The 24,471-nt window shown below is 37.0% G+C and overlaps 1 protein-coding gene across 3 annotated transcripts in view; it reads right to left on the bottom strand.

Annotated features, from left to right (window-relative positions):
* The window catches only part of ADAMTS3 (ADAM metallopeptidase with thrombospondin type 1 motif 3), a 266,537-nt gene that overhangs the window by 130,637 nt on the left and 111,429 nt on the right, over positions 1 to 24,471 (bottom strand). For all 3 annotated transcript variants that reach the window (XM_055341722.1, XM_055341740.1, XM_055341730.1), the window contains exon 4: positions 15,441 to 15,597. In XM_055341722.1, the coding sequence (XP_055197697.1) occupies positions 15,441 to 15,597 (157 nt within the window). The remainder of the gene's footprint in view (positions 1 to 15,440; positions 15,598 to 24,471) is intronic.

The raw sequence follows: 24,471 nt of genomic DNA, 5'->3' as shown, positions 1-24,471 counted from the left end.
TCAAGAGAGGAATGTGGGCAAAACATATCACCATGTAATTTTCCCACAGATTACCAATGATATAAAGCACAAGAAAAGAAGAGGACAAAAACAGACTTTCAGGAGAAGGAAGAGGAAAAGTTATCAAGAAAGGAAGCCAGGGATGAAATCGAGTCTAGTCATAAAAGCCAAAGGATAAGTCTAATGCCACAGAGAGGTAAGGTGAGTAAAAAGCAAAATGCAGCAGCACAGTTTTATCATCAAAGAGTTTATTTATTTTGCAAATAAATTAAACAGCCAGGATTGAAAACCAGATTTCAATGAATTGAGAAGTAAAAGAATATGAAATAATTCATATGATAAGATCCTATCTGACAAAGTGGAAAAATGAACTTAGAAGAACTATGGATTTTAGAGAAAAAAGGGGAAAAAAACCCACTACCACTGACAAATGACACTCTAGCTGGATAACAAATGCTAACTAGGGGTGCAATGAAGATAGTCTGTATACAGAAAAGACTATTCTGTATACAGAAAAGACAAACATCTAATCAGGAACCAAATCTCTTTTTCCTGGAAGATGGGCAGGTGGCATTACTTTTAAAGCACACTGTATTGGGATACTTACAAGTATTTCATGATTTCAAAAATAAATCATAAAAATTATGCTTTCTGTATATTTTGTAAAAAAAAAAAAAAAAAAAGCAAAACAAAACAAGCAAATGAAACTAAGTGATACATATGATAGAGAACCCTTATCTCTGCCCCCTCCCTGAATCCTATACTCAGAGATTAAGTAGGGGTCAGGGATGGTGTATAAGGCATTCAGTTATGCACCTTACTTTGAGATTTCAAAAGTTAAAAATGTAATGGTTACAATGATCATAAACAACACATGAAAGTAGCCTTGTAAAAAGGATTTGCTCTCCTTCTGAAAATGCATTTAACCCCATCCCCTCCTCCTTCCTACATCAGAGTAGACAGACACATTTGGATGTCCTCATCACCTCTGATCTGGATTACTCCAGTAAACTTCAAACTGCCTGCATTCTCCCACTCCTCTATTCTGTACCTCATGTAGATGGTAGACAGAGCTTCTAAAATACGTATCACACTGTATCACTTAAGTGAGTACATTAGGGAATTTTTTCTTTATTTCTTTTTCTTTTTTTTTTTTTTTTTTTTTTTTTTGTAAAATAAGGTCTTTGCAATCCAGCATTAATTGGCCTCTCCTGAGACAAATATGAGAAAAGGACACAACTATTATTATTTTTGGCAGCGGTAAAAAGGAAAAGGGAAAGACATGGGAGACATTATGGGTTGACTGTCTACCTTGCATATGGCACAGTATCATTAATGGCACCTTGAGGTAAGCAGAATTTCCATTTTATAAATGAAGCAATGGTATCTGAAGAGGTTGTCCAAAGTTTCTAAGGTCACACTGCTAATCAATAGCAGAGCTAGTATCTGAATTCACATCCATCAGTCTCTAAAACCCACATCAAAAAATACTTATGGGGCAGCCCAGGTGGTTTAGCACCTGCCTTCAGCCTAGGGCATGATCCTGGAGACCCGGGATCGAGTCCCACATCAGGCTCCCTGCATGGAGCCTGCTTCTCCCTCTGCCTGTGTCTCTGCCTCTCTCTCTCTTTCCCTCTCTCTCCCTCTCTCTCTCTCTCTCTCTCTCTGTGTGTGTGTCTCATGAATGAATAAATAAATAAAATCTTAAAAAAATACTTATGTATATTCACTGTAGATGATACTTGAAGCCATAAAAAGAACATCTCTTTTGAAACTGTGTAAAGATTGAATATGGGGGAAATGCCCTACTAAATGGCAAGAAAAAGAGAACCAAAATAACTGATCAGAGATAGGAAGAGATAAAGGGGATAAAGGGAATGCAAAAGAAGCCAAGATAACAGAAAACTTAAGAGAAATAATATCTTATCAAATGTCATGAAGAGGTCCAAGAGAATGAGCTCCAAGAAAAAAAAGCTGTTGAAATTTTTATAGGTCTTTTGGTGTCTGGGTAAAACTCTTTTTGCAACATGCTGAGGATGACAGCCAAGTTCAGTGGGAGCTGGATGAGAGACAAAGTGATAGGAAGGAGGGAGTAAAAGGAGACATGTTCTATACAGAAATTGGGCAATGATGGTGATGAAAACAACAATAACAACATAACAGCAAAGAAACAAACAATCCAATCATGAAATGGGCAAAAGACATGAAGAGAAATCTCACAGAGGAAGACATAGACATGGCCAACAAGCACAGGAGGAAATGCTCCACATCATTTATCATCACGGAAATACAAATCAAAACCACAATGAGATCCCACCTCACACCAGTGAGAATAGGGAAAATTAACAAGGCAGGAAACCACAAATGTTGGAGAGGATGTGGACAAAAGGGAACGCTCTTGCACTGTTGGTGGGAATGTGAACTGGTGCAGCCACTCTGGAAAACTGTGGAGGTTCCTCAAAGACTTAAAAATAGACCTGTCCTACGACCCAGCAATTGCACTGTTAGGGATTTACCCCCAAGATTCAGATGCAATGAAACGCCGGGACACCTGCACCCCGATGTTTCTAGCAGCAATGTCCACAATAGCCAAACTGTGGAAGGAGCCTCGGTGCCCATCGAAGGATGAATGGATAAAGAAGATGTGGTCTATGTATACAATGGAATATTACTCAGCCATTAGAAACGACAAATACCCACCATTTGCTTCAATGTGGATGGAACTGGAGGGTATGATGCTGAGTGAAATAAGTCAATCGGAGAAGGACAAACATTATATGGTCTCATTCATTTGGGGAATATAAATAATAGTGAAAGGGAACAGAAGGGAAGGGAGGAGAAATGGGTAGGAAATATCAGAAAGGGAGACAGAACATGAAGACTCCTAACTCTGGGAAACGAACTAGGGGTGGTGGAAGGGGAGGAGGGCGGGGGGTGGGGGTGAATGGGTGATGGGCACTGAGGGGGGCACTTGACGGGATGAGCACTGGGTGTTATTCTGTATGTTGGCAAATTGAACACCAATAAAAATAAATTTATTATTTAAAAAAAGAAAAAAACCACCAACAACAAAGGAGCAAAAGAACCAAAAATTTCAAATATTTATGATGACAAGAGGAGACCTATATCATCCATCTGTACACTCCTTATTTCCCACTTGAGACCCATGAGCATCTTTACAAAAGTCCATAAAGATGAAAAATGAATGTCTTTAGAATAAGAGGAAGAGATGTGTGAGACACAGTAGTAAAACAAGCTCTCCCACCCTAAATCTGGAGCACCCTACAATCTCTTCTATGCTATGCATCCCATTCCTGAGTTCCGTTCAACCACTGCTCTCCGACGTTCAGGCAGACTACCCAATGATGTCCCCTCAAGCCATCTTTAGGGGACTTCTTTATGTAGTTTGGACTTGATAAACAGACATCTGAGAGGAGAAGTGTTCTTTTGGATCATCTTGTCATTTTACCCTATGAATCTTTAACACTGTGGGCCTTCTTATATGTCACACTGGCTGCCCTACATAGTAGGACACTTCATTTTTTACCTCTTGACAAATTTCCATTGAAAGCCCTTTTGTTCAGTTTTAAAGATACTTAAGATTTCTGAGTATCAGGTTCAATCATCCATTTATTCAACCAATATATACTGAAGACCTTGTCTTTGCTGGGCTCTGTGCTAGACCTTGAATGAACAATGTTGAACAAAAAGGAACAATTGGAGAAATCCCACCTACTCTGTGTCATGTAATTCTTAGGAGAATCAAATGAAACAAGGCGTATGAAAGAACTTTGAAAACTGTTAAGAAGATACATACCACAGTACAAATCCTTGATCTGTGCTGTTTATTACAAAGGTCACATGTAGCTCTTTAAACTATATTTAAAATTAAAAATTCAGTTCCTCAGGCCACTAGTCACATCTCAATGGCTACATATAGCTAGTGGCCACCATACTGAACAGCACTGATGGTGGACATTTTCATCATCTCAGAAAATTCTGTTGGAGAGCAATTTCCTAGAAACTTAAAGTAGAAACACACAAGACAGAATGTTCATCATAGCACAGGGAGAAAAATTAAGCGATGCTTTGATAAAAATATAACAAACCACATGTTCAAAGAAAAATAGCTGATGAGTCTTGTAACATTTTAAAACTACCACAAAGAGAAAATGTAGTCATAACAAAAGTGGTAAAATGTAACTTTCAGGGAATGTTCCATAAGTCCCCGAACCAAAATTAAGTCCTTTCCATCAATATCAGATTAATCCAAAGAACAACCTTTTGAAGTAAGTGCTATTATTTTCTCTGCCTTGTAGATGAAGGGAACAAGGAACTGATAGGCTAAGTAACCTGACATAGGTCACAACACTTCTTAATAGACAGACTTTGGGTTAAAACTATTCTAAAGGAAAAACATATTTACCACCCAATAACAGCACAGACATTGAATCAACCTGGTTGAATTCTTTATTATGTAAAACAAACAAACAAACAAACAAACAAACAAAAACACCTGACGTAATACGATTTATACATGTGCCTTCACGCACTCCCACCTTCACTGGTATCGCTAAGGTCACAAAACATGTTTTCTAAATCAGTCATCATAATACTAACTGCATAATGGTTTAGTGTAACTATATGTTTCTCTACCCATCTTGATTTAATTATGCCATATATACTCTTGGATGGGAAAGCACATATTGAATACCCAATACACCGAAAACATGTATCTTGCATCAATAATATATTAGGTGTTTGTCTAAAACTCATCCTTTAATTTCTTATTATGTCTTCATAGATGTTTTTAAGATGTTATGTATTCATTTGAGAGAGAGAGAGAGAGAGAGAGAGAGCACATGGAGAAGGGGAGGGGCAGAGGCAGAGGGAAAAGCAGGCTTCTTCCTGAGCAGGGAGCCCGAGATCATGACCTGAGCCAAAGGCAGATGCTTAATGGACTGAGCCACCAAGCACCTCTGTCTTCATACTTTTTGAAGGCATAAACTATGGACCCCTATTCCATCTCTCATAAATGTTCTAGTTTTCTTATGAACTAGCTGAAAAATGTGAGCTCTTTTTCCTTCTCTGTGAGATAGGAAATAGTAAAGATTGTTAAAGGGATACAAGTTGATAGTTTAATATCAAAAAAAAAATGTCACCACTGAGATTTCTGATTTCTTTAGTGTTCTAAAGATTCAGTTTGAAGATCTAATTTTAAAACTGGCTCAAAAGATCCGATTAAAATGTTTGAATCTATTTTTACAGGATATCCTTGGCTAACTTTACACTAAAAAAATTTAACACATTTGGACTGTCTTCCTTTGGCTGTGAAACACCTTTCACAGAAATGGCCATTAAGGTGGGGTTAGAGTATGTGTGGAAAGGGGTTTGAACAAAGAATGTGTATGATACCATCTTAATGCAACATGTTCTTATACTAATTGAAATATATTTTCTGAAATAATCACTTGTATTCTGGCCCTATACCTAAAAATATAAGGGATATTCTCTGGGGACTAAACATTGAAAACTTCTGGTTTCCCATTCCCGCAGTTTTCCTGCTGTATATCACATTCAAGTTGTTCTTTAAGCTTTAGTCACTGGATCTGAGTACCTGAAGCAAGAAACTGCCTTCATGACTAGCCTTATTAATTTTTCCTTTGTTATTGCCAAGAATTGAAGAAGACTAAAACAGATGACCTCCCTATTTCAACTGAAGGAGGATTGGACATGGTACCTCTGTCACTTTTAACACCATTCTTCTATCTCTGCACCAAAAGTTTTTTTTTTTTTTTTTTTTTATTTTATTTATGATAGTCACAGAGAGAAAGAGAGAGAGGCAGAGACACAGGCAGAGGGAGAAGCAGGCTCCATGCACCGGGAGCCCGATGTGGGATTCGATCCCGGGTCTCCAGGATCGCGCCCTGGGCCAAAGGCAGGCGCCAAACCGCTGCGCCACCCAGGGATCCCCAAAAGTTTTTAACAAATCTGCAAAAGTAAGTATATGGACTCATTATGATTATACTATTATGCTCTGCTTTGCATAAAAAAATCACCTAGTAGTTTCAATCATATCATAAATAAAACATCAGGTTTCTATATTCACAAAGAGAATAGATCTGATTTCTTCTTTTAATCACAAATAAAATTCTGTGGAATTTGGGATAAAATTCTTTATTTGCAGATACTAGTCAGAAAAAAGAAAATAACAGTCAGGTAGTATTAAGACTCCAAATTTAGAGATATAGACACTGATAAAATGAAAATTCCAGGGCTCTCCTAGTGACTCAGGATGTCAAAGCTATATTTGTGACACGATTTAGACTACAAATCATGTGGTAAGGTATGCTTGAGTTATGACAATAGAATTTTTTTCTAACACTAATTCCATTTGTAACCCTATTTTCTACTATTTTGCATTCGGCATTTTATCATTTTTCATCCAAACTTATACATATAAAATGAGGGGAAAAGATTCTAACAAGTGCTCTCTCAACATTCCTTTGATATATATGGTTTCTGTAACTACAGCAATGTAGACCACTGAAATAGGATAACTTGTGCAATGGGGAGGATATTTGGAAAATATAATGTTTATTCTTCTCTATATCTGGGTGTAGATGACTCACTAATCATCCCCAACAGTGGCCAGGAGGCCTTGAGTGAAAAGAAGGAGGCCATTGGACAGTCATATTGTTGCGTCAAGAATAAAAGACAACTCAGTTTTCAGCTTGTGGAATTCAAGTAAGATTTTTCCAAAGAAGAGAAATTGGTAAGCAAGGCAGGATGGAGAGAAAGGATGATGTAAGTCTCGTAGTTCTCACATAACAAATCAACGTCAGACCTGGAGGTGAGAAAACAGCAGTTTCTTATTTGCATGTTTGGTTGGTATTTGCGTTTTCCTCTTAGGAGATGAAAGTCCTAGCCATTGTCAGTCTTAGGCATGAGCCTGGAGCAGGGAGGACAAAGCATTTAATCAAAGGAAGGAAAAGGCAAGCTGGACTCTTTTGATCTTGCACTGCTTCTGGGACAAGGGAGACAAGCGGGAATGAGGAGACTGGTTCTTCTTCCCAGCTCCCTTCAAGGCCAAGTCTCAGAAGAGAAGGAACATGGTATTAAACCATACAAATCTATGGGGGATCTCCAAGCACCAAAGCTTTTTTTCCTTACTCTGTCTTGGGGGTTCTAAAAGGAGGACATCACAGGGGCTGCCAGCCCAACCATCTGGTTGCAGCCAAGGAAGCCACGACTCTCCCTTGGTTCTGGTGCTACAGGAAGAGCAGTATCAGGGTTTCCTGGATAGCCTGTAATATGGGCTGCAAAACCAGGCTCAGGTGGGTACCACAACAGAAGCTATGGTGGACCATGTGGGCTGCTGCGTGAGGGTCCTTGCCAAACTCAGGGTGGTCTGCTGCACCACTGAGAGCAGCCTCCAGGCATATTGAGAAAGATCTGCAGGGAAAGCCAGCAGGGCCAGCCCAGCCAGGCAGATGCAGAATATCAGCCAGTGGGGCCTACTCCACCAGCAAAAGACACCCACATACCAATTAACGTAGAAAACTGCACAAAATTAAAACGTGACGCATTCCACATCGTCGGATAGCTGGGCTTCTCACCCCTCTTTTTTTCTTCATTTTATCCATGAATATTTGTACAGATTTAGTATGTGCTACAATGTAACTGTATTAATGAAAGGAAGGGCAATTGTCATGATTTCTAGCACTGAGGGTAAATTCTTGGCTTCCCATTTACTCAAAGTCTATTCAGGAATACAGAACTTGAATTTCACTCTAATCACTTAAGTTGCTTTATCAAAGTTGTCATAAGGTCACAAGGAAAAGGAACAGAGAAGCGTGATGCCGTTTATGCACGCTGTGAATTGAGGTCTGCATTGCAATATAAAGTGGGCCATATAACTAGGAAAGATGAAAAATCCATAAAAGTTGGGGTTTAAATTGAGAATAAAAATCTGGAGTGATTATTGTAATAATTATTTTCACCAACATCCAGGCTTCAGATCTCAAATCTATAAAAATAATCTCAATGTATATCACAAATGTTCATCTGTATTTTGTATACGTCTGAGATGACAGGATGTTAGAACATTTCTTCCGTAAAGTTAAGAAAGAGAAAGAGTACTGGTGAGTGAGAGAGAGATACTGGGAACTCAGATGATAGACAGCAACCTGATAGCAACCCTGTAATTACCACAATGTTTTTGCTGACTTTTCCAAATACTGTTGACTTTTCAAATGACAGAAGGATCTTTTAGAAGAAAAAAAAAAAAAAAAACCCTAGCCTGCTGAATTAATTATACTTCCTTTAAATAGAAATAGGATGGTGCATATACCATACCTAGCAGTGATTTCCCTAGAACTTCCCACTGGACTCAAAACCCAAGCCCAGTATCACAGAATGAGGAAGGGCAATGTTTATTTGCATCAAATCCCTATTGGCTTTATTTAAATATGTCATCCAAAATGCAGGATGAAGAAATTAAAAATCTGTCTTTTAATACTCTAATTTCTTATTACTAGAAGGCTATCCAGTGGCATTTTATCAGTATGAGGATCATGGCATAGGATATAAAGAAAATCTACTTTTATCACTCATTCATCTCATCTAAAGGGCTTAGACATTGCTTTTATTCCTTTAGTATGTGGAGTAAGACCTGAAAAAACATGAAAACATGACAACCAGACCTGCCATAGTGCTGAGACAGAGAACTGAAGTTAGAATGCAGAGTTTTAATACCACACAGACCTTATTCTTAATACTTTGAGAACACACAGCAACCCAAAGCACACTCAAGAGAAACACCTTCCACAGGAATTGGCTACAGAAATACCCACAATTAAAGGCTGTCCTTTGAACAAGAATATATGCAAAAGCTTAGGATACTTGGATTATTAACCAAGGCTCTGAAATAATGAACAAATATTTCACCCTAAAAGCAAAGAACAAGTTAATGGTTATAACAGTTGGTCATAATAGTGGTGGAAGATAAACAAACAGGGGCACCTGGGTAGCTCAGTCAGTTAAGGATTCAACTCTTGATTTTGGCAAGATCATGAGGTCATGATCCCAGGGTTGTGAGATCGAGCCCCAGGTCAGGCTCTGTGCTCAATGGGAAATTTGCTTGAGATTCTCTCTCCCTGTCTCTCTGCCCTTTCCCTGCTCTTGCTTTCTCTCTTTCTAAAATAAGTAAATCTTAAAAAAAAAAAAAAAAGATAAACAAACAAACCAGTTGGAACTAATGCCTCTTTCAGACTTGTCAAGCATTTTTTCCAGATACTCAGTAAAGTACTGGAAAGTAATAAAAAGAATATGTCAACTACTTATCTCCAGTAAACTTTATAGTCTCACTTAGGGAAATGGCTCCAATCATTCCTAAAATAAATCTTTCTACCTTATACAAAGTCCTAATTTCAAGAATTTCCATTAAGAATTTTTTAATTTAGATATTTAGATTATATGGATTATAGCTGAAAATCAGAGTAAAATTTCTGGTATCCAGAAAGAAAAAAAACAAAGATTTAACTCCCCTTGCAGAATCATGCATTAAAGGAGCATGTATTTTGGCCTTACTGTAGACCTCACATTTTAATTCATAGATTCTATAATCTAATTTCAAATGATTTTCAAATAGAAATATTACTTCTGTGCTACACTTATTTCTCCCCTTTGTTCTATTTTTCTTCAACATATATCCCTAACTTCCATTTCATCTACCTGAAAGATGCCCTGTAGGGAGAGGGATAGAAATACCCCATAAAGAAAGAGAGGATTAAGAATGATACACCTGAATCCTCCACCGGGATGTAAGGAACCTGTGTACAAAAAAAAAAAAAAAAAATTGTTTACAAAATACCAAAGTGAAGGAATAGCATTGATGCTCATAAATAATTTTATATTTAAAGTTAACAGTTGATGATGCAGTAGGAAAAAAAAACAATGAAAAACATATATAAATAAAACCTCCCTAGAGCAAGTTATCTTTTTTAAAATTAATCATGTTAATTAGAAACAGAAATAATGAAACAAAAGATTAGTAAGCCTCTAGAAATATTTGAATTCCCTACAGTATGCTTCCCCGTCACTAACGTGAAAGTTTACAAGTAAGCCGTACCGGGAAAGAAATTAAGTACAGGCTTTAAAATATGTTTAAGCAGGCATATTTGGCATGTGCAGGGTCAAAATGTACTTAATATTCCACTAAAAACAGAGTCTACCCCTCCTAAGTAAAAGCAGTTCATGTGAATAAAGCCAAACACTAAAAGTGTATTCTGATAATAGGATGTATTTTATATTCAGAAAGAACACACATTTTTAATACTAACAAAGTTTTTCTTTCTTTTTTTTTTTTGCAAGCATTTTTTTTTAATTTAACAAAAGAGATTAAAACAATCAAATTCAAAGGAACTATGGGACTCAAAAAGTTCCAGTTTTTAAGTTGCAGAATCAACACGTACTGGAAAAAATTCAATGATATTTAAAAATGCAAGATTAATTCTTTCCATTGAGTTCCTTTCCTTGCATTCGCAAATAGAGAGAGTGGCGCACCTGTTTCAGCGACTCTGTAGCCTTAGCAAGATCTTCTTTTAACTTATTGTACTGCACCACATCAAAATGTTGTTTCTTTTATTTTTTATGGAAGAAGTGAAGAAACTGCCTACTCTTAACAGCTGAGTAAGTATAATCCTGTCGGGTGATTATAAAGTATGCAAAAAAGACCATGGTAATTGGTAATTGCTCTCTCATGAGTCAATAATTGATAGTTGCTTTTTTTAAAGATTTCATTTATTTATTTGAGAGACAGAAAGGAAGAGAGCACAAGCAGGGAGAGGGGGCAGAGGGAGAAGCAGACGCCCCACTGGGCAGGGAGCCCAACACCAGGCTTGATCCCAGGACCCTAAGATTCATGACCTGAGGCAAAGGCAGATGCTTAACTGACTGAGTCGCCCAGACACTCCGATACAGGTACTTCTGAGTAGTCAATCATTTAAGAATCAATGTCCAGCCTATATTATCTGCATTGGCTTTGTATCCTAATATAAATTGTTTTCAATTTTGTTTCAATCACCTAGATATATCTAAAAACTTCAAATTCTCTTATCCTTTAATGTCACATCAATAACTAATTAGTAATCCAGAAGCTCTGATTTCTCAATACAGTTTGTATCTTTCCATATTCAATTCTTTATCAGAAAAGAATGGAGTTACATTTTTAAGACTTTAATCCTGGTCTATATAAACAAACTCCTTTCATGATATCTATTCATGAAAGGGATAGAATAGACCCCATAAGACATTCTAATACAAGAAAATAAAAGTATTATCTTTTATCTTTCATATCTGAAAGATCTTCAACCATCACTTTGCTTCATTTTTTCATTTTATAATTCAATCTTTAATTGCCTTCTTTTTGCCAATAATTATTATAAATACATAGATTATGAAATCTGCAAACAAACTGAAGAAGGAATTACATAAATATAATTAGTATTTCCATATGAATCCACTGGTAGTAGCTCTGACAAATGGCTGATCTTAGATTGTATTATAAACCAAACTATGCAGCTGAGTAAAAATGAATAAAATTTATCATTTAACATACACCTAAAAGAATGACTGCTATTTGACAGATCTTAATAATTTAGTTAAATAATGTTTGATACTTCATTTAAAATCATTTCTCTCATGTGATTGTTTTGTTTTGTTTTGTAGCTTGCAATGTCCATCACTGTTCCTCTTTAATCGGGGCATAGGTCATGAGAACTTCCAAATACAATAGTTATAGCACCTACTGACTTTTCTATAGATACAAGGAAGGACTCTGCCTAGGAAGTTCCTGGAGTCACTAAAATAAGAAATAGTCTTCCCATTATTCTAACTCTTGTTTCATAGTTTCATTCCCTGGCAACCAGGAGCAACTCCCAAATCATTTCTGACTTGTATATGTTTCCCACCTGGGACAAAGACACTCCTTCACAGCACCATGACAACCATGCCAGCGACACAAGCGCTTGGGTTCATGCAGGAAAATGGAAATCCTGAAAGGAAGCTAGGAGATAAAGGCTTACTATTCCTTGTTTCCCACTGGTAGGAAGTAATTACAAAAATTACTTTAACACAAAGCTTCTGGTGAGTGAATAGTTTGTAATTTGATGGGAGAAGCTTAAGGGCCTAGGAATTAAATAAAAAATATGAAAAGCTCAATGATGTCATACAACTCCCTCCCCTTTCCCCCAAAATAGACTGCCTAAAGCAAACTTCTTATGGACAACAATATAGACATTCTTAAGGGATAGTCAGGGATATGTTTTGTTTTTCATCTGAGCTTAGATTCAGTGGAGGTGAACTTTATGTCCCTTTATTGGTTGATTAACCACGTTATTACCAAATGAAATTTCAAAAACTAGTAAAATATAAAATAGTTTTGTCAAAACTGAATGTCCACAAATGGGTGTGATTTTCATCCTCCCAAAGCAGAATTTTTTTTTTTAAAAAAGTAAAATTCAACTCTCCCCCCCATAATGAAGTAGACAAGTTGTTTTGTTTTGTTTTTTGACAAGTTTCTTATCATAAGCATGAACAGTTTATGTTTGTTGTTTACTGAAAAGGATGGTATTTCTATGACAGAAATTGGCAGTACTATGTGTTATAAACACCTGCCAATTCTGCATTGGAAGAGATTATTTATATTGCCAAACATAAAACTGTTTTAGGTCTTAAAAGAGAAATTCTAAAGCAGAGTACTGCATCTGTGATTTTACAAATTCAGTATATTTTCAAACAGTTCTTCACATTTTTCTACATCTTAAAAATAATACAACTTCCTTATGAAGAGTAGAGGAAAGAGAATCTGTGTAATATATGGAAATTGTTGAGGATTTGTGTTATTGTTGAATAATAGCATAGAATATGTTATCTCAACAGGTTCAAAGCTGTGACTTTTATTGGAAACCTAGATAAATATTTTAAGAGGATAAGTAATCAAAATAGATGTTTGCTTTTCATCAAGTGGAATATTTTAAGGTTGAGTGTGGTAGAAGCATATTTTCTGCTTTGCATTTAGTTTTGGATTTCTTTTTTTTTTTAGGACAAAATGTCCTCCTCCCCTACAGTGATAGGTAGCAAATATCTTTCATGGGCTTCCAATTCTGTGCAAGGTACATCTTCTGATTCTCATCAATATAAAGTTAGAAAAGAGAGAGTAGAAGGCAAGCAGAGACATTCCAAACATCCACAAGCCAATATCTGCCCCTGAATCCAAGCTAACCTCTTCTCACCCCTACCCCAACATGTATATAAGGGCATGCGTTGACTTTGACACATGATTATGAAAATATACTGTGCATTTTTTATTCACTCACTACTCCAATGGATCTTTGAACTCAATATATCCAAAATTATACCCACTTGTCATTCTCCATCAAGCCTATTTCTGTTTCTCATTTCAAATATCTGAATTCTGAGAAGAGAATCCTCTAGTCTTTCAGATTAGGATTCTGACTCATCCCTGTTCACTCTTTCTCTCTCTCCACCCCCAATATATGCTGCACCAAATAACCCCATCAGTTCTATTTCAGTCTTAATCCAATTTGGCTCCTTCTCTCCATCTCACTTTTATCGTTTAGTTCGGGAGATAATTGGTTTTAATTTAGAACACTTGCTCCAAACTATGGAAATTAAATGAATGTCAGTTATAAACTGACAAAACAACACATGTGGTCAGGCAATTCTGGAGACAACTAGCAAAATAGAGCAGAAGGTTTATTTATAGGGGCCTTGATGTCGAAACTCTGTTGGGTCAATGGTGCTTTATTTATGATAAAAACTCCTGATGACTTGCTGTCAGAGAAATTTATGAAGACCATGGCCCTCAAATGCATTTTTAACTACATTTTATGTATTTTAATCCTCTTCTTATAACTTACTGAAGAAAGACCTCATGTGTCTCCTAAAATAACATCCTGAATTGATCCAAACAAAGCACTATTTTATATGTTATTACAGCTTTCATTTAGAAATCATATACTTTCCTAAACCTAGAATATGTTCAGCTTTACATTTTAGATTGATGGAATAAGGCATAAAAATATATTCTTAATTTCACTTGGAAAGTATATAATGCATGAAAAAGCTTGGCTCTCAGTCTTGAGACCAAGAAGTTAAAAGAAGAATGTTAAAGTTAAGTATAGTACTTAAAGTTCTGAATCTAAATGTCTTTTTGCCCTAGGAAGACATTTACACTTCTGAAATATATAGTTATAATTTGGGATTCTCAGAAGGAAGTAAATTGATAACCACTAGCAACTCAATTCAATCAGAACTTCATAAATAAGAAAATAAAATTCGTTAAGCTCATACTAAGGTTTATCGTGGAACATTCTATGTTATTTATTCGGTCAAATTTTAAAGTAATTAAGAATTAAAAAAGGAACTCCTCCTCCTTTGACCCATGATTTCTGAAAACCTTTCCAAAATGTATTTTATGGCCTACTTCAACTATAAAGCAATCTTCTATTCACAATTGAAAAATTAAAAATAAAGTCTTCAGGTCTACATTCTTTTTTTATTTACTTATTCATGAGAGACAGAGAGAGAGAGAGGCAGACATAGGCAGAGGGAGAAGCAGGCTCCATGCACTGGGAGCCCGATGTGGGATTCGATCCCGGGTCTCCAGGATTGCACCCTGGGCCAAAGGCAGGCGCTAAACCACTGCGTCACCCAGGAAATTTGATTAAAATAACATAGATTCGCAAATTTCCTTTCTTTTCCAAAAGGGAGCTTCTATATCCAACTTATAAAAACATCTCTTTAATAACAAATTATTTTCAGATTTCATTGAATCATACAAAACTAGAAAAGCTTCACATGCCATATTAATTGACTCTAGTGGTCCAGCCTGTTTTGAAATAAAATTTGGCAGAATCATTCAACTCATTCTCTCTCCCATATTGTCAAAAAGGTTTGCAAAATAGTCAAATAGCTTAAAGTCAAATAGCATTCTTATTTTCAAATGTGTCTATCACATATTTATCTCTCTGCCATGTCAATATATCTCATTTTAAAGGTTTGAAAATAATACTAATAATTCATAATTTAGATACTTCTCAAAGGCAAAAATATTTTCAACCTTTAACAGAAGCTAGAGAAAGGAGAATTTCAATGTGAAACTTGAAAAGAAATCGTAAATAACAAACATATTGGGAACACAATAATGCACTGGAATAAAATAATACCAATAACATATATTCTACTATGTGGTTAAAAAAAAGGTGGGCCATATTTCATGAATTATAAACTTCTTTTGCTACCTCCACATTATGCAAGAGCACAGGACTATCACACTCTCTTAATTGATTGGGAGAGTTGTTTTCATCATATCTTAAAATTAAGGTTAATTATCAAGCCTTGTCAAAGATGCCTACCTCTGTATTGGCAGTCGTGGGACATGTTTATGGGAGCCCGTTCTATGGCTGATCTCTTGTAGACAACATGAATCCTTCCATTTTTTTCCTCCATCTGCTTACCTCTTTCCAAAGGTTCAATGAAATACTCATCATTATCACTTTTTATCATTCCAGCCTAGAGAAAGCATAAAATGTGTTATTTTAAAAAAAGAAGTATCTGTCATCTTTAGCTCGCAAGTACCTTTTTAAATGGCAAGAATATAATTTGTGAAAACTAATGCTTTTTCTTTCTACTTTGGGCTATAAATCTAAAATGGCTAAGTAATTCATATAAGATAGAAATTCATAAACGGTAGGAGGAATAAAATAATTCATACAAGGTATAATAAGAACTTTATAAAGGATAAGAATAAGAAAATCACACAATGTATACATTTCATCAGACTGCAAAAGAAGCACATTTATATATTCTACTTGGTATTATATCTCTAAATGAAATCTTGCAGGGGAAAGAAACTCAAGAAACATCTCTAATATCCCATAAACATCCATTGTGGAGCTATCCATGCATAGTTAGTATTAAATCATTCACATTTTCTTTCCATACCACTATGATATGAGAAGAATGAGTTCCTTTAAATAGCCTCTTTAAGTTTCAGTAGAAACCCTGTATTTCTAATATTTATTAATTTGAAGAACTAACTCCTGTTTGTCCTATGTTAATCTACCTTGATGATTTTGTACATATTTTTCCCTCCTCAAGCCTCATCCTTCCATACTAAAACAGTTATGCTTGTGTTCATTGCCTTCTACCTCTCTAATATTATTCTCTTTTTCTTTCTGTTTCATCTTCTATTTAGAAAATACCAGGACTATATTCAGTACTATAGCTGAATAGAAATTATGGCTTTGTCTGAAATTGTCTCCTCATTAGATACCAAGTCTACATTATAGTCAAGTAATTACAGCTCATATTTCTACTATAAAGATCATACATTAATATGTAATATTAATTTAAATTTCAGTACATTTATTTGAAAATAAAGTTCAAGAAATAATGTATTAGTGTGGGAATAGTAATTATTTTGGAGATACACATCGGATCTAGAAGTCAGTCTTATTTTTCTTCTGAAGCCCTTGACCAATTCTATATTTTCAAATTATGAGATCACTTGCTCTTATGAAACATAGGCTGGGCCTTGGGAATTCTCATCCCTTCCAGCTGTTGATCTAATGGTTCCACCACTCTCTGTTGAGGAACACAGAAAGGAAAGGGTAGGGCACACCTTACCAAATGGCATTTGTTTGCAGCAAATAAGCCTCTGACTATAGTTTTTGTATTGCATTCAGCTCTGTTCCCTGGTTTCCATTCTGATTTCTTCCACTTGGCATGCTCTATCCTCTCCTTCCACTGTGTCAGCCTCACAGGGAGGTCTTAGGCGCTAGGGTGTCCCCATATGCACTTCTACACTCACCCCAATGCTGTGCAAAAAAAGCCTTTGAATTTATGTGACCATGTCTCACAAGAAAATATCACCATAAGTCCTTCACCATGCTTAATCCTCACCCTGTTGAACAAACTTCTAGCCTTCACTAAAAAGAGCTAATGGGCATTCGATATCAATGCTGACCTTCAAGACCTAACTCCCCTATTTGGAGTTGTTTTCTACTCTGGTTAATCCCTCTTCCCCTCCTCCTGTACTGTGAAATGCAATGTTTTTCACAAGGGGCCTGATTCATCTTTCCCCTTTGGAATTATTGCTACTGTCAATGGATCTCCTCTACAAATATAATTTTCAACATTTTTCTCACACTTACCAATGGTCATTTTAATCTCTTTAGCACCGGTGCCCTATCCTTATGTCTCTTTATATCAGTAATTTCAACATCACCATTTTTACCCTTCTCAGGCATGTATGGTTTAATAATGTTCATAAAACATATTCAAACTAAGGACAAACACAGTACCACATCCAAGCCTTAAATGTCCTGGCTCATCATTAATGCCACCCATTGGTGGTAGGCAGCATTAACTGGCTTTCTCTTGGTAACACTGGTCTGTTGATATACATTGAAGTTTATAAATTGAGGTTTATCAGCATGGGACTTCAGTATTCATCTTTATTTTTTTTTTAATTTTTATTTATTTATGATAGTCACACAGAGAGAGAGAGAGAGGCAGAGACACAGGCAGAGGGAGAAGCAGGTTCCATGCACCGGGAGCCCGATGTGGGATTCGATCCGGGGTCTCCAGGATCGCGCCCTGGGCCAAAGGCAGGCGCTAAACCGCTGCGCCACCCAGGGATCCCCAGTATTCATCTTTATTCTCATCTTTCCTTTGCCCAAAATCCATCCAGTCACCATGTTCTACTCTCTTATCCCATCCTTCTCTTTCCACCACCACTTTAGTTACAGATCTCATCATTGCTCATCTGGATTACAGAAACCGCCTATCTTGAGACTTTCCATAAATTATGATTCTCCCAGATGAGTGCCTAACTGTGGATGGAAATAGTGGTCAATGAAGCAACTCTGAGAACTGGGCAATGGCTAGTGGGGACATTTGAAAGTGATGGGAAGGCAGTGAGAATTAGCTCACATGCCATTAAAAAACATTTCTACATATCTCCTATTGCAAACATTCAAATCCCAAGCCCCATGATACTACTTTCCCCACTAAGCCAGATTCCATTTCCTGGCTCTCTTCTTGCAGTTGGCTGTGAACCACGTTACTGTATCCTACCCAGGGAAGTGGTAGTGGTGAATACCAAGAATAGGGATAGCTCATAAAAACCTCCCATGTGGGCTTCCTTATGCTGTTTCCCTTATGACTGGGCAAACACAGGTAATACAAAAATGTAACACAGCTCACCCTCTCCCTTAGAAGAAGTCATGGGTCACATGACCTCCAATAACTCCATGGCCAAAAAATCTGAGAGCCTACCCTTTTATTCGTTAATTTAAGCAAAGGTTAGTGAAAAAAGTACCTCACATAAAGCACTATATTAGGGATGCCTGGCTGGCTCAGGGATTGGGCCTTTGCCTTTAGCTCAGGGCATGATCCTGGAGTCCACATGAGGCTCCCTGCGTGGAGCCTGTGGCTCCCTCTGCCTATGTCTCTGCCTCTCTTTCTCTCTCTCTCTCTCTCTCTCTCCATCTCTCATGAATAAATAAATAAAATCTTTTTTAAAAAAAGCACTATATTAGACACCACAGTAAATAAAAGCTTCTGGTCTGTTTGCCCTCTAGTTTAAGACAATTTAGTCAAATAAACAAAATATATGTCTGCAGGTATTCAGTGAAGTATGTATGTTATGCAAAGCCCAAAAAGTTAAGTGATATCTCCCTTGAGAGTCAAATCAAGTGAGATTTTTTTCCCCACAAGCTTACTACACACACACACAGCAATTGTCAGTGGGAGCTGTTGATTCTATATTTGAAATGACCTAAAATCTATTTCAACTGAAATCTCTCTAGTCCTCATGAGAACTTTGGCCATTGCTATTGTTCACACTGTCTCACAGTCTCATACAGCACAGCTGCCAAATTGCTCTTTCAAACTATCATATTATTTTAGACACACTAGAATGTAGTAACAAACGGGCAGAATGTGTAAAGGCTTGACACATCCGGTGCTTCATTCTGGCTCCCATAAAAGCTCAGGACAGTTGTAGGTCAGCTGGGAGGCAGTTCCATTCCACACAGTCATGCAGGTATCCAGGATGCCAGGGGCTCTACCATTTCAACAGGGGCTCCCAAGTTTGCCCCGTGAGAAGGCAAATAGCATGAGGAAGCCCACACGGGAGGTTTTTATAAGTTAGTCCTAGTCATGGGGCTATTCACCACTACTTACCATGTACTTCCGACTACCACTTACTTCTATGCATAAGATACAGTCCCATGGCTCAGAGCCCACTGCAAAGAGAACCAGGAAATGGAATCCGGCCATGTGCTCAGGGAGAAAAGACAAGCGGATTTTAATGAACAGATGGCAGTCTCAACTTCAAATAAGATCATCTCACGTCTTTGCTTAAAACACTTAAATTGCTTCCCATTGCATTTCAAACCACACTCCTTACTATGGCCTTCAAGGCCAGCATCCTCTGGCCCCACCCATGCCCCTCAGGCAGTGCCACTCTCCCCTGGCTTACTATGTTCTGGCCTTCAAGGGCTTTTGTTCCTTTTCATTTTTCCTTTGATATTTCCAAGCTCTTTATTGCCGCAGACCTTTGAAATGCTGTTGGTTCTATGTAGAAGGTTCTTCTTCCAACATACCACACTTTCCTTCATTGCCTATTTTTCATCCTCTGAGTCTCAGCTAAAATGCTCATTCCTTTAAAATGATTTTCTGACTTCCTTACCTCTACCTACATTGGGTGCCCCTGTCTAAAATTGGATCCATGTTAGCCCATCATTCTGACTCAGGGCAGTGTGCTCTTTTCTCTTATGACTCTTAACACAAATTCCAGGTCATTTCACCTATATGTTACATTTATAGTCCTCCATCTCCTCAAGAGCACTGTCAGCTCAAGGTAGACTCTCTTTGTTCATCTTTGCTTCCTTAGGTACCAGCACCACTATTAACACAAAATATGTCTTTAACACATTTTTTTTTTTTTTTTTTTTTTAGTGAAAACCTACAGGAATGAATGGTATAAGTGAAGGGATAACAGCTTTTCAGACTGGTAGTGGTCCTTACAAGGGTCTTCACAAGGTGGTGTGAGAGAAGGCACTAGAAGTGAGACGGTTGAGGCGTGAGCAAGGTTCTAAAAGGCAAAAGCCCAACACGCGCTTGAGGACAGTGAGAAACCCACTCATTCAGAGCAGAGTCTATGTGGGGCAATTCTGGGAAAGGAAGCAACAGAGGACTTGTGTCCCTCAAGTGTGAGCTTTAACATATAGAATGGAGAACCACGACCACAACGATGCATCAGTGGATGAGAACAAAGTGGTCTGGGAAGATTGATTTGATTACCTCCCAGAGGGAAGAAAGACTAGAAAGCAAGCAACACGAGGCTAAGTAAAAGTCCAGGTGGTAGATGAGGCAATGGGAGGAGAAAAGGAGAAAGGAAGGAAGAAAAAGAAACTAAGAGTAAGTATAGGACAAAACAAATACTTGGTGCTTTTTAAAAACCTAAGTTCCTCTGCTTTTACAGATTCCTCTTCTCACTCAGATGAATAATCAAAATTCTTCTGAGGTCCATTGGGTTTCCCCTGCTCTTGGCATCACCATTTCTTAGGCCTGTTTCCTTACTCACTGTTGCTGGCTCCATTCCAGCCACAATGGGCTCCTTACTGACTCCTTTGGTTTTTGTTTTTTTAACAAGGCCTAGCTTGATGACTGTCACCCTTTCAGAACATAAGCTTCAAGAGCACGGGCTTTGTCCCATTCACTGCTGCATCCCTGGGCCCAGAACAGTGCCTGGGCCAAAGTAGGTGTTTAATGTTTGAGGGAAGGTGGGAGAAGAAATTAACGTAAGAAATGAGCAAGTGAAAATAAAACATCTTAAAGGGAAATTGAAAAGGAATGGCAAGAAGAGATGGGAGGAAAATGTTAGTGCCGTGCATCTCGACAGGAGAGAATTTAATCAAAATAAAAGTAACTACAGTAAAGAAGACACAAAAAAGGACTGTGGGAAGTAAATCAGACAAACAAAAGTATCTAATTAGAATAGCAGGGGATGAAGAAATATTACAGAGAGTTATGGAAGAGGAAATGGTCAAAACACATATATTTCAGATCCTAGTCAGTCATTATGGGTAGATTTTTCTGCTGCTCTTCCTACCACACTGTATCAATTTTTCTCACTTGGTAGCTACCAAATAAAAGGTGACTATTCAGAAAGTACTCATGTTTTTAGACAAGACCCCCGAAGCATCAAATCTTCAGTACTAAGACAAATCTTTTATCCACTGAGATATTCATTTAGGGAGTCCTGTATTCGGTGAATGTTGTTGGAAGCTCAAAGACCATGCACTGTTACACCCCAATACTGAATAATACACTTCTGCTCTCAGATCCCCAGTTTTATTTCACAGTAGAATACCACAGTGTGACTTAGAGAAATAAAACCCAATATGCAAAATGAAAAAGTCTCAGACTGTGGCATTTCAAGTACTGGCATTATGTACTGTGCTGCCAGGTATTTACAACTGCTAGATTATAATTTAGGAGTTTTTAGAAATGTCACACATAAGAAGACATATGGTCCTAGAAGATTCTGTGAAACAGATGCGATTATGTTAACCCATCTTCAGTGTTACTTAAGTGATGTATGATAACAAGGTAATATTTTGCAAATTTCCCTTTATGACACAAAGCCCTCCACATTTATTTACCATTCTCTAATCCCATGTAACAATTCAGGAAATATTTATTGTATTTCTCCAATTATTTCCTAAAATTTAACACAGATGAAGTTTTAAAATATTTATTATGTTTCGGAGAGCTTTAGGCACATTATATTAAACACATTTTATTGTTTTAATTAAGTCTTCACACGGGCCCTGTGACAGCATTTTGGAGGGGATATTTATAAAACAATGATCTATGCTAAAAAGCCAGCTGCATGATTCCCCTCTCATCTGGTCAACTCTTCCAGCTACATCACTCAACAAGCACTGCCAAGAATCCAGAATTAAGCCAAATAGCCTCTGAGGATGGAAACAGCTATCACAAAGGCCATACTCCTTACTCACTAGGAGGGGTCCTCACGGCCATATTTGACACCCAATTTTAATAAACCAGATTAGAAGGTCTCCTAATTACTGTCAGAGTGTAAATGGCAAACAAGGGTAAGGCGGTGGGGATACAGGGAGTTTCAGATGAGATAATGTCTATGAATGCCCTTTGTAAACTATAAAGCCCTACAAAAAAAGGTAAAATTCAAGTCTCTATATGTCAATAAGACTAAGAAAAGACTAAACTGTTAACTTGGTTTAAGATAAAAATCAGTATAAAAGATATTTTAAAGAGTTCTAACAAAATATCCAACTCTGTCAGATAATCTAAAAAACTTATGTTATGGAAACATTCCATTTTTTTTTAAGATTTTATTTATTTATTCATGAGAGACACAGACACAGAGAGAGAGAGGCAGAGACACAGGCAGAGGGAGAAACAGGCTCCATGCAGGGAGCCCGACGTGGGACTCGACCTCGGGTCTCCAGGATCAGGCCCTGGGCTGAAGGCGGCACTAAACCGCTGCACCACCCAGGCTGCCCGAAACATTCCATTTTTTATTGTAACACCTAAATATCGTTTTACTGCAGTGATTTTTGAATCTATTAAGGAAGGAGAGTAAAACCAGGTAGATTTGGGGGAATGCTAAGAAATACATGCCAAATAATATAACACATTATTGAAGCTAAAATTAACAAAATATCCATTATTTTGTGCTAAATTGATCACCATGTTATACTAGGTCATAGCATAAAAAAAGCAGTAATAAATTTCAAATGCCTATTAAGTTTTGTTTTGTTTTGTTTTTTTTAAATGTCTATAACATTTTAGACTAGTTTAATTAAACAGTTATGTTTGAAATATCTAGAAGAGGCACTGAGAAAATTTATATTAATGCTATGTGTGTATGTGAGAGAGAATAAGTGTAAATACAATATTCAAGAAAGACTACCATTATGCCTTAGTGATACAATAGCTCCATCTCTATTCACTAAGTTTCCCTGAAAATACATTTTGAGATTTGTCACTTCACTATGCTGCTTCCTCCAACATTTATTCTAAGAATATACCTATAGACATATTGCCTGGTTCCATTTTATCATCAGAATGGACAGATGTAGAAGATAGGCCAATATAAGAAGAGGCAATTAACTGAAAAGAATGTTCAGACAGCTAACAAGCTTGTGAAAATGTTCAACATCACTAGCCGTTATAAAAAAGAAAATTAAGACCACCTCAAGATCTTACTACACACATCTATCAGAGTAGCTAAAATAAATAGTACCAATAGCAAATGCTGGCAATTATGTGGATAAACTAGATTTTTCATACTTAACTGTGGGGCTATCAAGTGGTATAGCCACTCTGTAATGTAGTTTGGCAATTTCTTTAAATTAAACATATATTTGATTGTATGACCCAGCAACAGCACTCCTGGATATTTATCTCAGAGAAATGAAACTTAGATCCACACGAAAACCTAGGCACTGTTGTTTACCATACTTTTTTTGGTAATAGCTCAAAACTGGAAACAACCAAAATCAGACCAAGCTCGCAATGCACAAATGGTTAAACTGTGGAGCATCCACATCACTGGACTCTCTTCAGCAATAACAAAGGGTATTGTAACAACTTAGGCAATCTCCAAGGCATTATGCTGAGGGAAAATTTCTCAAAGGAACTATACTGTATTACATGCTTTCATTTACATAATATTTGTGAAACAATATGATGACAAAGATGGAAAACAGATTAGTGGTTGCTAAGGAATGCTGGGTGTGGGGTGGCTCAAGCGAGCAGGAGACAGGTCTCTGCGACAGGTCTCTGCATCCTGAGCTTTGGACACTAGCGTGTTTCCTGGTTTTGAGCTTATACTACAGCTGTGCAAGGTGCAACCTGTGTGGGAAGCTGGAGAAACAAATTACGGGTAAAATGTGACAGACAACACTAAAGGAAACACATATGAGCCTATATATCAATGACATATCCATGCAGGGAAAAATGCTAATTAAGTAAAAATGTTGTTATTAAAGGTCTTATTAAAAAAATAAATAAAGGTCTTATTTACATACAATATAGCTTACCCATTCTATGTGTACAATTCAATTTTTTAGGTAAATTTACAGTTTATATTTACTACATTTTAGTAAATAAAGCTGGATTTAATTAATAAAAAAAAAAAGGAATGGACAGATGTTCTTATATGAAGATGATTTCCTAATTTTTCCTGAATTTCAAAGGGTATTTCAATGATATCCCAAATATTTTTAAGAGGAGTCATTGAGGAAGACAAAATAGTTGAGAAAGGCAAGAACATAGTGAGTAGAACTGATTCAAAGCTGTATTCAGTAACCAAAGCAGCATTTC

Source organism: Nyctereutes procyonoides, unplaced genomic scaffold (genome assembly GCF_905146905.1).
Source record: "Nyctereutes procyonoides isolate TBG_1078 unplaced genomic scaffold, NYPRO_anot_genome, whole genome shotgun sequence".
Taxonomy (NCBI): domain Eukaryota; kingdom Metazoa; phylum Chordata; class Mammalia; order Carnivora; family Canidae; genus Nyctereutes; species Nyctereutes procyonoides.
The sequence above is the reverse complement of the archived record's forward strand: the minus strand, read 5'-3'. Positions and strand labels throughout refer to the sequence as shown.